The sequence below is a fragment of the Apostichopus japonicus genome, chromosome 9 (genome assembly GCF_037975245.1).
Source record: "Apostichopus japonicus isolate 1M-3 chromosome 9, ASM3797524v1, whole genome shotgun sequence".
NCBI lineage: Eukaryota > Metazoa > Echinodermata > Holothuroidea > Aspidochirotida > Stichopodidae > Apostichopus > Apostichopus japonicus.
Genome location: NC_092569.1, coordinates 26,195,496 through 26,209,784, shown reverse-complemented (window position 1 = coordinate 26,209,784; position 14,289 = coordinate 26,195,496). Strand labels below are relative to the sequence as shown.

At 37.0% G+C, this 14,289-nt stretch overlaps 1 protein-coding gene across 2 annotated transcripts in view; it reads left to right on the top strand.

Annotated features, from left to right (window-relative positions):
• The window catches only part of LOC139973228 (uncharacterized), a 127,150-nt gene that overhangs the window by 49,393 nt on the left and 63,468 nt on the right, over positions 1-14,289 (top strand). For both annotated transcript variants that reach the window (XM_071979763.1, XM_071979762.1), the window contains exons 26-37: positions 735-914; positions 1,434-1,657; positions 3,318-3,451; positions 4,398-4,519; positions 5,527-5,712; positions 7,449-7,642; positions 8,707-8,849; positions 9,673-9,806; positions 10,183-10,377; positions 11,704-11,942; positions 12,707-12,837; positions 13,636-13,769. In XM_071979763.1, coding sequence (XP_071835864.1) covers positions 735-914; positions 1,434-1,657; positions 3,318-3,451; positions 4,398-4,519; positions 5,527-5,712; positions 7,449-7,642; positions 8,707-8,849; positions 9,673-9,806; positions 10,183-10,377; positions 11,704-11,942; positions 12,707-12,837; positions 13,636-13,769 — 2,016 coding nt within the window. The remainder of the gene's footprint in view (positions 1-734; positions 915-1,433; positions 1,658-3,317; positions 3,452-4,397; positions 4,520-5,526; positions 5,713-7,448; positions 7,643-8,706; positions 8,850-9,672; positions 9,807-10,182; positions 10,378-11,703; positions 11,943-12,706; positions 12,838-13,635; positions 13,770-14,289) is intronic.

The following is a 14,289-nucleotide window of genomic DNA, read 5'->3' as shown; positions in this document are numbered from 1 at the left end:
TAATGATGAACAGAAGGTGACAAGCTAGGGTTATTAATGAGGAGACCAATTAAAATATAATTAAATGAAACAATGTGGGAGGGAGATCAGAGAAGCAATTCAGTGTAATCAATTTAGATAAAGATGTAACTATGGAATCAATTTGGTTTTGTTAATTATGTAATAAATTCATACAATATTTCAGTGTTCACCAATTTAAGTAAATAGTTGGAAAAGAGTTAGGAAGGAAATTTGAATGCTTCCAATTTAAATAGATACATTTGTAACATTCCAAACTAATATCAATTTTTCAAGTTTTGTAGACAATTTTTATAGACATTTTTTATAATAATGCATTAAGATGGAAAGCTGAAAGAAACAGAAAAGATAACGAGGCATCTGGATTTGTTATTTCATATCATCCATTTTGTTCTTATTTTTACAGAGGAAATAAATCTTTTGTCTAGAACAGGATTCAGACCTCGACCTTGGGATTCCATCGGCAGCTGAATGCTGTTCTAGACAAAGTCTTTCCTTGCTCTTTAGAATATCTGTTTATAAATGATCCATTAGACGTTTAATAATTTAGAAAAGCATTTTCCTATCCTTGCAGGCGTTGCAGTTATTCTCATCCTGTGACATTCTTCTAGACCAAATCGTTCCTCGCTCTTTTCAATATCTGTTTACAAATTTTCGGTACACATTCCATTGAACGTTTAATAATTTAGAAAAGTCTTTTTTTCATATCCTTGCAGGTGATGCAGTTATTTTCATCCCCCGATGTTCGGTCCATCTTCTGCTCCAACACTTCCCTGGACTTCCTCAATTCGTCTTTTTCTGCCGGTGTTGACCTTGCGGGTCTACAGTCTGTGATGTGTGATGTTGATCTTCTTGCCATCGCAGCAGAAGCGAGCAGCTTGCCTGCGGTCCAGAATGTAAGTTGACTCGAAGCAGGTTTATTCTTCAAATTTAATTGGTGGCCAAAAATACAGAGAAGAATGTATGCGATAATTTGACTTAACTTTGTTTATACTGATACATTGCTAAAACACTTAAAATACCAAAAGTAGTTGCGAAATTTTTTTTTTTTTCTTTTTTTTGGAAGTGTAAGTTATATGTACTAGTTATAGTTACGAGTACAAATTAGTTTATAATACAAATAGGTTAATAGTACAAATTTATACTAATTTGTACTGAAAGATCCAAGACGCATTACAAATGTACCTCCTCATACCATTTCTAACATATCCAAAACCATTTTGAAAGTCCAGTAAACAAAATTAAATTAAAAATTAAATATGTATCTTTTGTATCGTTCTGTACAAATGTTGTGTAGTAGTATCCAATTCTGCCCAAACGTTTGAAATTGACTACAATTTTCAAAACGTTATACATGTTTTGAATGTATCGAAAAATAATAATTCAATGATTTGACTTATTTCACTCCATTTTAGTTGTATCGTCTTGGCAACCCGCCTGTGCCGTCTGGATTCAATTTGACCGCCTACACCATTCATCAAGAGGAATTAAACCGGGCAATTCAAGACTTTATCCAGACACCGATCGAGATAGAAGTCAGTCAATTGTGGCTGAACGATACAAAGGCAGACTTGCTTCAAGTCTTAATTAATTATAACAGCTACCAGACCGACCCTGCACGTCTCCAAGACCTGGAAAGGTGAGTGCTAAGAAAGTGTCAACATTCAAAAGTCATCGTTAGGACACGTCATTCACACACTTTTATTTTTTTCCAAATTTCTTAATTTTCTTTGCTCTGTACACATTTTAACTATTGAATTAAGCAATGAGGTAACATCTTATTTTTTTTGGATATTTTGTATTTATGACCTCTTAAATTTTCATACATTTTATATGATTATATGTCTTATTAGAGGGCCTCGTGGAAGATAAGCTATTGCTAAACGAGCTACCCTCTTAAAATAAAGTTTAAATAAATTTAAAAAAATAGAAATACCTCTCGTAGCATTTTGTTCTTGCACTTGATTAATATATAAAATGTTGGAAGCTTGTGACCAATAACGTTGCAAAATTCAACGTCTATGTTTGTGGGAGGGCGTTGTGGTCAAGTGGTTAAGGCAGTGGACTGGTGATCTAAGGATTACAGGTTCGAGCCCTGGCCAGATCATTGCGTTGTGTCCTTGGGCAAGGCACTTTATCTCCATTGCCTCACTTCACCCAGGTGTATAAATGGGGACTTGCGAGGTAACTTGTAAATATAGTTGCGTGCGCCGGTTTCTGGCTGCACCCTATGGGAAGTCCCCCGGGGGACACGTGGTTGTGGTGCACTGTGGTGCCCCTGGAGAGATTGATTGAATTGCGCACACTTTGGTGTGTGGGTGTGACAAGTTACCAATGACCAAGGCTAATAGCGCCTTTGAACAATTTATGTTGACTTTGGCGCTATATAAATGTCTTCTGATTGATTGATTGATTGATTGATTGTAGGGAAAAAAAAAACGGTGGAATGACTTATATGCAACGCTGTGTAACTTTCAAATTTTGTAATTTGTATTTGTGTAAAGGGATTTTCAAAACTATATTCTTAACCAAAAATCATATTAATATCTGGAGTAGTTTTCTATAGATTTTCACCAAACGCAGAATGAGTGAGTGAGTAATTAACGATGCTGTCCAGTTCTACACACATTTTGTTGACTAGATACTTTCTTAACATTCTTTTTTAAACTGTCAGCATCGGAGATTAGTAAGATGAGAAAAGAACAATATGTGAAAGTATACAAAAAACAATATATGAAAAACAATATATGAAAAAACAATATACAACAATACACTTAAAAAAAAACAATATATAAAAACAATATGTGAAAATACACAAAAAACAATATAAAAAAAGTATAAAATAACAATTTACAACAAAACACTATAAAAAGAAACAATATATAAAAACCAATATGTGATAATTGAGTATTAACCCTATCTTTGCCATGATAACAAAGTTTGTTAATTCCTTAAACTGTAGATAACATGTGTTTCAAATGATAAGATATTAGTTGCTAGGCAACTTTAATGTGCTTCACTCTCAGTGTGGTTGTGCCCATCTCTCATTGGCTGTATACTTTTATTTGAATCTAACTCAGATGTACAAAATACTTTTAAGCTGATGGGTGATAATTCCAGCGCTGTATGTACAATAATGAATAATGACTGAGGTATAACATCCATATATCCCAAGATGGCGATAATAGAGGTCGGTTTTCATATTAATACAGGTCATTCCTGGCATTTTCATATTTCATAATTTTGAAATGTACTTGAATCTGCAAACGGGTGTTTTATGTTTCGTTCCTTGGTCGTAGCCTTCTGCAATACTTAAATGAGCTGATGATGGAAGACATGGCCAATGTGACGTGGGCAGAAGATGTGAGGATGGCAGTACAGACAGCGATTGCTTCACTTAGCTATGCCAACGACATTCTGAAAGTCCTACCAGGTTAGTCTGAAATCAGTCTACTTTTTAATATAAAAAAATTGAAATTTCATTAAAGAAAAGCATATATCTTTCCCTAATGGAGTTTTTTAATCCTATAGCGCTTTGGTATTCCATTATACACCGAGGTGGTTTGTGGAAGTCGTAGAAATTCGCAAGTGTGGCCTCTTTAATTAAAGCTTTTATTAGATTTAGTTTGATTTCCTCAAAGAAAACTTAGTTTTCTCTATTATGGTAAACAAAATATCTGACTTTTCCTATTGAAGGAAGATTAAATTGTGTTTATTACATAAATAAGTCACAGGGTGTAATGTAAATATACCTTTCTGTCACCCCTTGTGTGGTACAATAGAATAAAAACTCTGGTAGATATTTGCAAGATGCTTTATATGACTGTTTAATGTGCTTTGGACTGCTGGTACCCAAAATGAACCAGTAAAGGCAAAACAAAAAACAAACAAAAAGCACAGAAAACGATGTGTTACTTTAGTCAACAAAAATTGCATCAGGAATGATTAAATTAACAATATGTGGTTTGCAAACCAAGGGAAATAGTACAATGAAGTTGTGGGACACAAACTGTTTTCTATTGAAATGGTTAACAACTTGCTAATTAGATGCAATTTAAGCCTTTGAATGAAACAATTATCCATAGCAATTCTATAATGGTGTTGTCAGATTGATGACTGCAGTTGTGAAACATAAGTACATCAAAAGGCAGGGGGGGGGGGGGATGGTGGTGGTTTGGGGATGTGACCTTTCATAACACAGATATTGTTTCTTGCAAGTTTTTTATGGTAATTAATATTGAATAATTTGTAATCTAAACACTCGCTTGAGATTTTTCAACAGCAGTGGGAGCATTTACAGGTTAATCCAATTATTATTCTAGAGCATTTGTTTTCATTATGCTTCAGTTTTGTAAATGTATGCTTTTTGTTTCTCACAGGACAAAACATCACCTTTGCCGACATATTACCAGCCAACCTGGCCGAGTACGTCTCCAACAGCATATACTATGGTGTGGATATCAATGTACTTCAACTGCAGGCATTAGTCAACCAGGAACAAGTAAGAGGAATTGGTTTACCTTAAAATAGACTTTCTGCTCTTAAGGACACGGTTTTTGTATTTTCCACTTTATTCCACTTTCCAGCTTCCAGCTTTCCACTTTATTTATACATGCTTCCTTAAAAACAAAACACTTATTCCAACCCTTCAATCAACCTGACAACTTCTTTTTTTTTTCTTCATTTGTCTTACAATATCCAAAATAAACACAAATTTTCTGCTCTTCTGTGACTGTTTGAAAAGCTACAGTGCTATATGCATTTTTAAATTTTTACTTTTTAGCTATCCAATTCATTTGTACCTGCTTACTTGAAGCATTGTCCAAAACTCATTCTAATTTCTCAATGAACCTGATAAGGTTTTTGTCATTTATCACAACGTCCGAGATAACAAACAAGTAAGATAAGTCGAGGGCCATCCCAAGAATTCTCATTCGTGAGAGAACATGGAAGATTACCAACACTACCATTTTTCTTCACAACTTGCTGGATTGTGTTGGCCACTTTACCAGTAACATGAATTGTATCCAATTAAAGGGTGTGAAGACTCGCGCAAAAAGAAACGTCTAATGCCGGTAATCTGACCTAGTTTCGAATGAGGTGTAACAGAGTGTTAGACACCACCATCGATTCCCAGAAAGTACACACACAGCTTGCTACCGTCGGTAATTAGACACTAGTGTACAGTCATTACATACAGCTGCGGTCAATACCCACAGCACGGTGTACAAACGATACAGCGATGGACATCTCATGTCCATCTAAAGATGACAAGGTATCACGTTTCATTACTGTCTGCATTTTGTAGCGACAAGCAGAAAACTTCACTTGCAAGCAACAGAAAGTTAACTTTTTCAGAGCGTGGCGCGCAGTTTGGGGCGAGTCTTCAATGCCTTTAATAAGGCAAATCGTTTGCCTGTCGAGTGTCTTTGCGTGCAGTTTCTTGGATCTTTTCTCCCAATTTTGCAAGATATCCTGGTGTCAATTGATTTCTTCTTTCCCTCCCAGCTGCTGGCGATGGCGATGGGTGGCGATGTGCTCGGAGCAATCTGTGGAAATGTTTCCAGTTTGGACAGTTTACTGGTGGTGCCACCCGAAGTGAATCTGACCGCAGCACACGTAGTGATTTGTTCTTTCAATGAGACAGCGATCGGAATAGAAGTGATGAGAGAGGTCGGAAAGATTGTGGAAAAGGTATAATTATTCATATTCTGACATTTATCCATCTCACTCTTCTTTCTCTGCAGGGTATAACTTTAAACTTTTAATTCATTTGGTAATTGTGGTCGTCTTGATATGGCTTTGTGTGTGTAATGGTGGGAAGAGTTTCTGTGCTACGATAGCTGTTGAATAAATTTACCTAGCAACTAGTCGAAGGAAGGATGTCAAACTTGAACCATTTCTCAATTCAGATGCAAAGATCCCTTGCAATAAATCTTGACATAGGCGAGATTCGTCAGAAAGGGGTTTGGGAAGTTTCGTGTCTAACAAAAACCAGTGTTTTTGTACAATGTAGGTTCATTTTGACTCTTTGACTTGTATATAATCAGGTGATGTGACATTAAAGATTTGAAAACTAGCCTTGAACTGTTACTAACCACAGTGTATAAACACAAGCCTTGGTATTGTTAGTTGTTACTGTCACAGTGGCCTTCCTTTAAAATTTGATTATTCTTTTGCACAAAAACAAGACGTCGATAGAGACGTTTGTGGTTGCGATAATACAAGAGTCGGCCATCCGGGGGTATTTTAATAATCAGATGAGCAGGTAGGATAACCACTTGTAAGCCCATGTTCATATTGTCACAGCGTCGTGGGAACGGGAAATGAGGACACGAAAAAATAGTTGAATTAAACGGTATATTAGATCTTCATCTGGCTAGATATTTACTGGATACAAAGACTGTGTCGGGGTGGGTGGGTGGGGGGGGGGGGAACGAGCCACGCACAGCTCCTGCAGGTTGAATCACACTGCATGCAATTGAAAGGTGAAAGTTTCATCTTATATACTTGCGGACACGGATTACAGAGGATGGGACAGGAAGTTACTCTGTCCACATATTTATTTACCTTTCTACCTAAACAGAGGTTAAGTTATGAACTATGAAATGACAACACTATGACATCATTGGCAATGACATCATACCAAAGGTTACTTTATTAGTGGAGAGGTCTGATATTAGGTGCACACACAGATGTAGGGTTGTCTGTTGTAGAGAGTTACTGTGGGAGGTGAAAGTGTAAGTGATCTACTGGGACTTAAGAAGTTGTAAAAGGATATTATTACGTTGATGGCATGTAAATAGAAACTGTTAACTAATCTTGTTAATAGAAACTGTTAGTAATCTTTCTTGGAAGTGTGATGTAGGAGAACTTCCCGTCTGTGCTACTAGCTGACAGATTGTAAAGGTGAAGCTAGGGTAAGGAGAAGGGTAATATAATAACAGTAAAATGCTCTGAGTTATAAATATGAAGACCAGCCTAAAAGAGTTAGCTTTAACCAGCGTCAGTGAATGTATTTCTCGTCATCGGAAGTGCCGATCACCAAGACAACAGCTATGGGAACAGAGCTTTTTGCGAGGCTGGGCCACGCCTCTGGAATGAGCTGCCAGCTGCCAGCTGAACTCAGAACTGTTTCTAGTCTTACAACATTCAAGTCAAAGCTGAAAACCTACCTATTTAGACAGCATTACTGCAATATATAAACTGTGCATTCAATTCCATTCATGTGCATCACTCCAACAAACTCAAACGTGCATGTTTTTTATTCTTCATACTCATTTATTTTGTATTTTATTCTGCAGTTTTACTACATATTTTGTGTCATATATTTTTTTATTTACTGTTACATAGCATTTTAGAGCACTTTTGTGGACTTAACGCTTTATAAAATAAATTATTATTATGTATATCTCGTCATCTCGCCACAGGCTCAGGTCGAAACCGATATCGCGGAGTCCATGGCCGTGGTCGAGGAATTCATTGAAAACATCATCACTCTATCTCAAGTACCTCCAGACTTTATCCGATTTGATGAGGTATGGATCAATAGTAACGCTCTCAAGTGGGAGGCGGTATTTATATCTTTGGAGGCCACTTACAACAAAACCCTGCAGGAAAATATGTAAGTATCTTCTATCTGGCTGGTCGGGTATAAACTAATTCAGACAATTTCTGTGTAGCCGTTATGTTTGGTAGGTTGGTTTACAATATTGATTCCGTTGGTGATGTCTTAAGAAAGAAAAGGAAAAAGGAAAGTAAAGAAGTGAAACATGCCTTTTTGGTTATTTCTGGTAGGGTGTAGTCGATTTTTGGGGGTTTTTTTTGGGGGTTCAAGAGCTGAATTTTTTACTGCATAGTAGTGCTTAACTAATTACGCTGACAGTAAGTCTTGAAATGCACTCTTTGTTAACTTTGATGGTCATTGTGGGAATTTCTAATTCCTAATGCATAGTAGATAGTACCACCTATGCATGATATTGTGTACCACCTATGCACCATGGAGATATTGAATACCATCTATGAACCATGGTTTTAAGTACCACCTATGAATGGTACCATCTAATGCATTGTAGATAGTACCGCCTATGCATGATATTGTGTACCACCTATGCACCATGGAGATATTGAATACCATCTATGAACCATGGTTTTAAGTACCACCTATGAATGGTACCATCTAATGCATTGTAGATAGTACCACCTATGCATGATATTGTGTACCACCTATGCACCATGGAGATATTGAATAGCATCTATGAACCATGGTTTTAAGTACCACCTATGAATGGTACCATCTAATGCATTGTAGATAGTACCGCCTATGCATGATATTGTGTACCACCTATGCACCATGGAGATATTGAATACCATCTATGAACCATGGTTTTAAGTACCACCTATGAATGGTACCATCTAATGCATTGTAGATAGTACCACCTATGCATGATATTGTGTACCATATATGCACCATGGAGATATTGAATACCATCTATGAGCCATGGTTTTAAGTACCACCTATGAATGGTACCATCTTATGCATTGTAGATAGTACCACCTATGCATGATATTGTGTACCATATATGCCCCATGGAGATATTGAATACCATCTATGAACCATGGTATTAAGTACCACCTATATGCATGAATACATCCTTTATCCATGTGTCCTCTTTTATTAAATCTCAGGAATGACTTTGGCATGGAGATGCTCTTTAATTTCCTCCAGGAAGCTCTAAAGGATGATCCAGGATTCCAGTCTTGGCTGATTCAGATCAGGCTTGAGGATTATATCGTCTCTATCCTCATAGAAACCCTGACCGACCTTCAAGGTAGGTACAAAGAAATATCAGGAAAAACTGTCGCTTTCATTGGTGAAGTCTTAGATATTGATATAATAAGAACATAATTAACGAGCTTTGATCAAAGTTAGGCACTCTAAATGATATATCATCAAGTGGAAGGCAATTAAAATTAAGTTTTAGGTTATTACTGAATTTGTGATATTTTATCACCCAGAATCTTTTTTTGATAGTGGTATTTATTACATGCAAATAGAACTATTGCAAATTAATATACCAAAACTAGGTTTTACTTGAATTTATTTACAAAGAACACAGAATATTGAATCTAGTGAATTACATTATTAAGGGACATGAAACTCAAACTAGAATCGCAGAATTTATCAACAACAATTATAAAAATCAGCTGTGAGTAGAGGTCTGCCTAAGTCCAAAACAATGTTAATCCTAAAGGTATATTTTACAGGAATTTTGTGCATCTCAAGCATTTGTGTTTTAAAGTTACGAATTAGAACGATAGATTTTAACTTTACGCAATGGGATTTATCTTTATCAACCCAAGGATGTTATCGAACTAACCCAGCCCAAAGAGCCCAGATGTATTTTATAGTTTGGAACCCAAAGACTAATACTTTCAGCATCATTATAGTGCAACTCTTTTCTCTCAGTTCTGTCATTGGAGAAAACAACTTTTATTTAACTCTTCTCTACAATTAGCCCTCTGGCTTTTAGAATCAGTTAATTGAATTAATTAACCTAAATATAGGCAAGTATTTCCAATCTGCATATATAACATTGATTCATCTAGCGGTGACAGTCACTGTAATTGTTCAATCTATTCGCTCCTCTCCAGGGAAGAACATTTCCTATGAGACATTGGACGAGAGTCTCCAGGGCCTGCCAACTTTGCAAGAAGCGTTGACATTTCGAGAAGTCATCCCCGAGATGGTCGATGTCCTTCTGTCCTTGTCCTCCGACCAAGAGAAGGTTTGTAATCCGACTTTTATTTTTCCAATTTAGAGTCTTGTTATTTTGTGGTGATTCTTAATGAGGTCCTGTAGATTGGTCTATGTGACCAGGGTATGGTGAAGAGAGCAGGGTGGGGGGGGGGGGGTTGGTCACATGTTGAAATTCTGCTACTTCTTCCAAATGATTTGCTGCAAAACTTTATAGTGTACAAATCTGGCAACTTTGTTCATTGTGGATGATGTTATGGGACAACTAATTGAATTGAATTCACAACTTTCTCACCAATAAGACATTTGAGGTCAAATGAAAGACTTAATTAAGTCAATTAATTAGTCATTGATGATGTCTTATGGTTTTTTAAATTGTTTTTGTTTAACACCGTTACTACTTCCAGTCGACTCAGTTCTTTAGCTCACCAAACCCCTTTGCAACAGCCTGCGCATCAGGAACATTTCAGTACTTCTTTGAAGTTCCAGAGAACTCCACGACCGATGTGGCAGCGTTGGAGACCAGGATCTGTGGCCTGAACCAATCAGCCCTATTCATGGAGCTGGATCGGTACTTGGGGATAAGCCAAATTCAAAACGAGGTAAGATGTTCTGTTGTTATACTCGACGTAAAAAAAGAAACGTCTATTAAATGCCGGTAATCTGACCTAGTTTCAAATGAGGTGTAACAGAAGTGTTAGACACCACCATCGATCCCAGAAAATACGGACACAGCTTGCTACCGTCTGTAATTATACACTAGTGTACAGTCAGTACATACAGCTGCGGTCAATACCCACAGCACGCACAGTGTACAAATGATACAGCGATGGACATCTCAGGTCCAGCTAAAGATAACAAGGTGTCACGTTTTGTTACTGTCTGCATTTTGTAGCGACAAGAGCAGAACTTCACTTGCAAGCAAGGGAAAGTTAACTTTCACACAGGGCAGCACCCGGTTTGGGGCGAGTCTTCAATGCCTTTAACCGTAATGCAGGAATTCTTCTTCAGATGTGAAAAAGTGTGAATGATCTGTAAGGTTTTTTGTTTCTTCTTCTAAGGACAAAAATAGATGTTACCTCTGATGTTAGAAAATGTCTTTCTTGAGAATGACATTTTTGAGATCATCGTGTGTTGACAATTGTGTTAATAGCTGGATCCAGCAGTAATCGGAAGTTTTTCTAAGGAGCAAAATGAACAATTTGTTCTCTTTCTGCCTTAGCATTGTCTGTCCTTGATGAATTCTTATCTTGTGTGTGATTTCCTCTGATGAAAAATTGTGGCAAGCAAGGGTGAAATTACAGTATCTTAGATAAAGGAGCAACTTTCTGTTATTAGAGGTCCCACACAGGTTCACAATTGTTCTTTCTGGTGGATTCCCAGCATCCATTTGGTGTTTTCTGATATATCAGCTACTATATGCCTTTTGATGTGCAGTACAATTCTATCCTGCAGCTAGATATGTTTCCATGTGTAGTGTTATTATTATACCATTTATATATTGCTTTGAAACCAACAAAATTGTGTCTGAGAGTGGTTTATTGACTGGACATTACTCATCATCAGTGAACATCTCTAGTCATAACTTTCTTAGGGACTACTCAGGAGGCTGTTTGGCATAATATGGGTGGGGAGGGAGGGGGGAAGAGGCATTCTACCCTTGGCCCTGCCTTTTATCCAAGTGAGAATTCTTCTTGCCTGAGATGTCTTCGGAAGAATATTTGCAGCAGGACCTTCTTGAGAAATGTCTTCTATTTTTTGTTCCTTTTCTACCCTCAATGGATAAATCCTGTACAGATTGGATATTCATTGAGCAGTAAGATGATCACATGACCTCCAACGAGTCCAGTCTGAGTATTTCAATCTACCTGTAAGGTGTAACTTAATTAGAAAAAACACTCTCAAGTTTGATTATCTCTCTCGTCTAGATCGCCAGAATCTTGGCGGACAATTCCAGCCTTCCTCCAGTTGACTTCACCGCCGTGTTCCTGCGAGATGCTCAACTGGAGGCCGTCATCGAGGAACTCGTCCGCAATCCTCCCGCGATCACCATCGACGAAGAATTGTGGCGCCAAACCAGGATGGAACTCAATGTGGTTCTAGCGCTCTGGCAGAAAGAAATGAACAACCTCATGAATCCGGCGACTGCAATCGGTGACATCTCAAGGTAAGAGTCGTGGAATGCCTGAGGTGTTGAACCGTCTGTTTTTTTCCCTCTTTTTTTGTGTAATATGATTGTTGTTAATTTTCAATATTCACCACTGCATATTAATTACGTAGTATTGTCTACATGTTGGTTATCTAGATTACGGAAAGGAAGGTTGGCTACAGTGAATGCAGTTCAGTTGATCTTCAGTGACAATGGATGTAATGTTTGAGTGCCACCTGTTATCTGTGGAACATAATTGTCCGGTTGATTGCACCAATGGGGTTCATGGTATGGTTGGGGGAGGGGGATCATTACATCTGTTGGGGTTCTTTGACAAACCTCTCATCTCTTACTTTTGATTTGTGTTTCATCTATTTTTTTCCCTTGTAATTTCAATTGCTATGGGTTTCTTCAAAAGTTAAGTTTTTTTTGCTATACATCCCCAGAAGTTTCCTCAAATAATTTTTTTTCTTTGGCTCATTGCCTGCTTGCCATACTGTGTATTTTATCTATTGTTACATACATAACTTTATGTTATTTCACACATTTTCTGTGTTGTTTTATGCAAATGATTGAAAATCAGATTGGATTCAAAGTAAATTGAATTGTTGACCATACATTACTTAATACTTGTCAAAAGTTTAAGAACCTTAAGTTGCATTTGAACTCAAATGAAAAACAACAAACAAGTTTAACCTTGACAGTGAAACAGAAGATAATACTAACAAAGCACAAGACTTACATATATTTTGTTGGTCTTTTTTTAAATCAACATTCAACAGTCTTTTAGGAATGCTTGAGGGACAACTCGCCAATTTTGAAAATGAAACCTGGTATCAAGAGATGGTCAGAAATATGCGGTTGATGGACTATGTAAACACCTTGGCTGCAGAGTGGACGACACGCCTACAAGGTTGGAAAATTTAAATTTAAAATTCAATTTCTCACTCGGCCAAATTTGATGAAATATTTACACTTTGAGCCTATGTTAATTCTAAGCTTTTTAGATATTACTGGTTTTCCAACTTACCTCTTTGCAAAACTTTTCCATTTAGCCGTGAAATACTGTTCGGTAGAAGTCTGAGGATAAAGCAGAACCGACAAAAAAACTGTTGGGTATAAAAAATGCAGAGGAGAGGAAGTGAAGATGATGACAATGATGATCCTTTACTTCACTCTCCTCAAAGTATTTTCTCTGGGGGGGGGGCTTTCACGCAACATTTATCGGTACTTCCCTCAACTTGCACCGTTTCTGCAGTTACAAAACTTGCCAATAACATGTTATAAAGTTTTTTTGAGTTTTGTAAGGAGTAATGTGATTGGTCAAATCTTTCCAACAGAAAACACTGGCTTCATTAGTGCTGCAAAAATGGAAAATCCCCCCATTTTTAACATTTAAGCACTAACACTGCTTGAAACATAAGCCTATCCATGATGATTGTCTGCAAATTAACATGCTAATCAGTTGATTTATTTCATGATCTATGACTATTTATCGTCAAGAATTGCAAGCGACATATAAATACTTTGAACTGCCATATTTCATGAATTAGGAGGGATTTAACCAACCTCTCTGTGTTCAGTCTACTATTTTGTTTCTGTAGCATCGGTAGTCATTAACGCATATGTCCTGCATATTACACCTAAGCATCACTTTGGTTGGTGAAAGTTCTAAGTTGGTTAACATCAAAACTTGTTTGATCCTCTTTAGGTCAGACTCTGACCCTCCCTCGACTCGAGGAGATTTTTGAGAACACTACTTACATCAGAGATCTGTTGGCATTATCCGACGTCGCACCAGACATTGTGGATGCATTCCTAACTCTCTCTCTACAAACGGACAAGGTAAATAAATCCCTGATCATAGTTTATAATGACCACAACATGGTAGAGATAATGTCATGCAAATAAAGGCTGAATATTCCAGAAAAATTCGGAGAATTGGTCTGTAATATGTCAATTTCTGAAAGGCAATAATTAATATCATCTGATGCAAAACATTGTCAGTTCATGAAATCTTTTTCCTTTTTCTCAAAAAAATTGTAAATGTTCCAATGTCAGTTCATACCATAATCATAATGTAGTGGTATATCTTGTAATAATGAAGAAAGACTCATCATCTTAGTCTCTCTGTTAATGCATATTCACGCTAGTTATTAATGAGTCATTACATTCATGGGTCAATCAAATTGTTTGTAGCAATATTTGTCAACTAGATTCCAGTTGTTGACTGAGGTTGTTGACTCACATAATGATCTGCTACAACAGTGACTATATGCATGAATGGTCAATGGAATTATTCCTACCAATATTTGTTGACTATATTCCAGTTGTTGAACTGAGGTTGTTGACTCATATAATGATA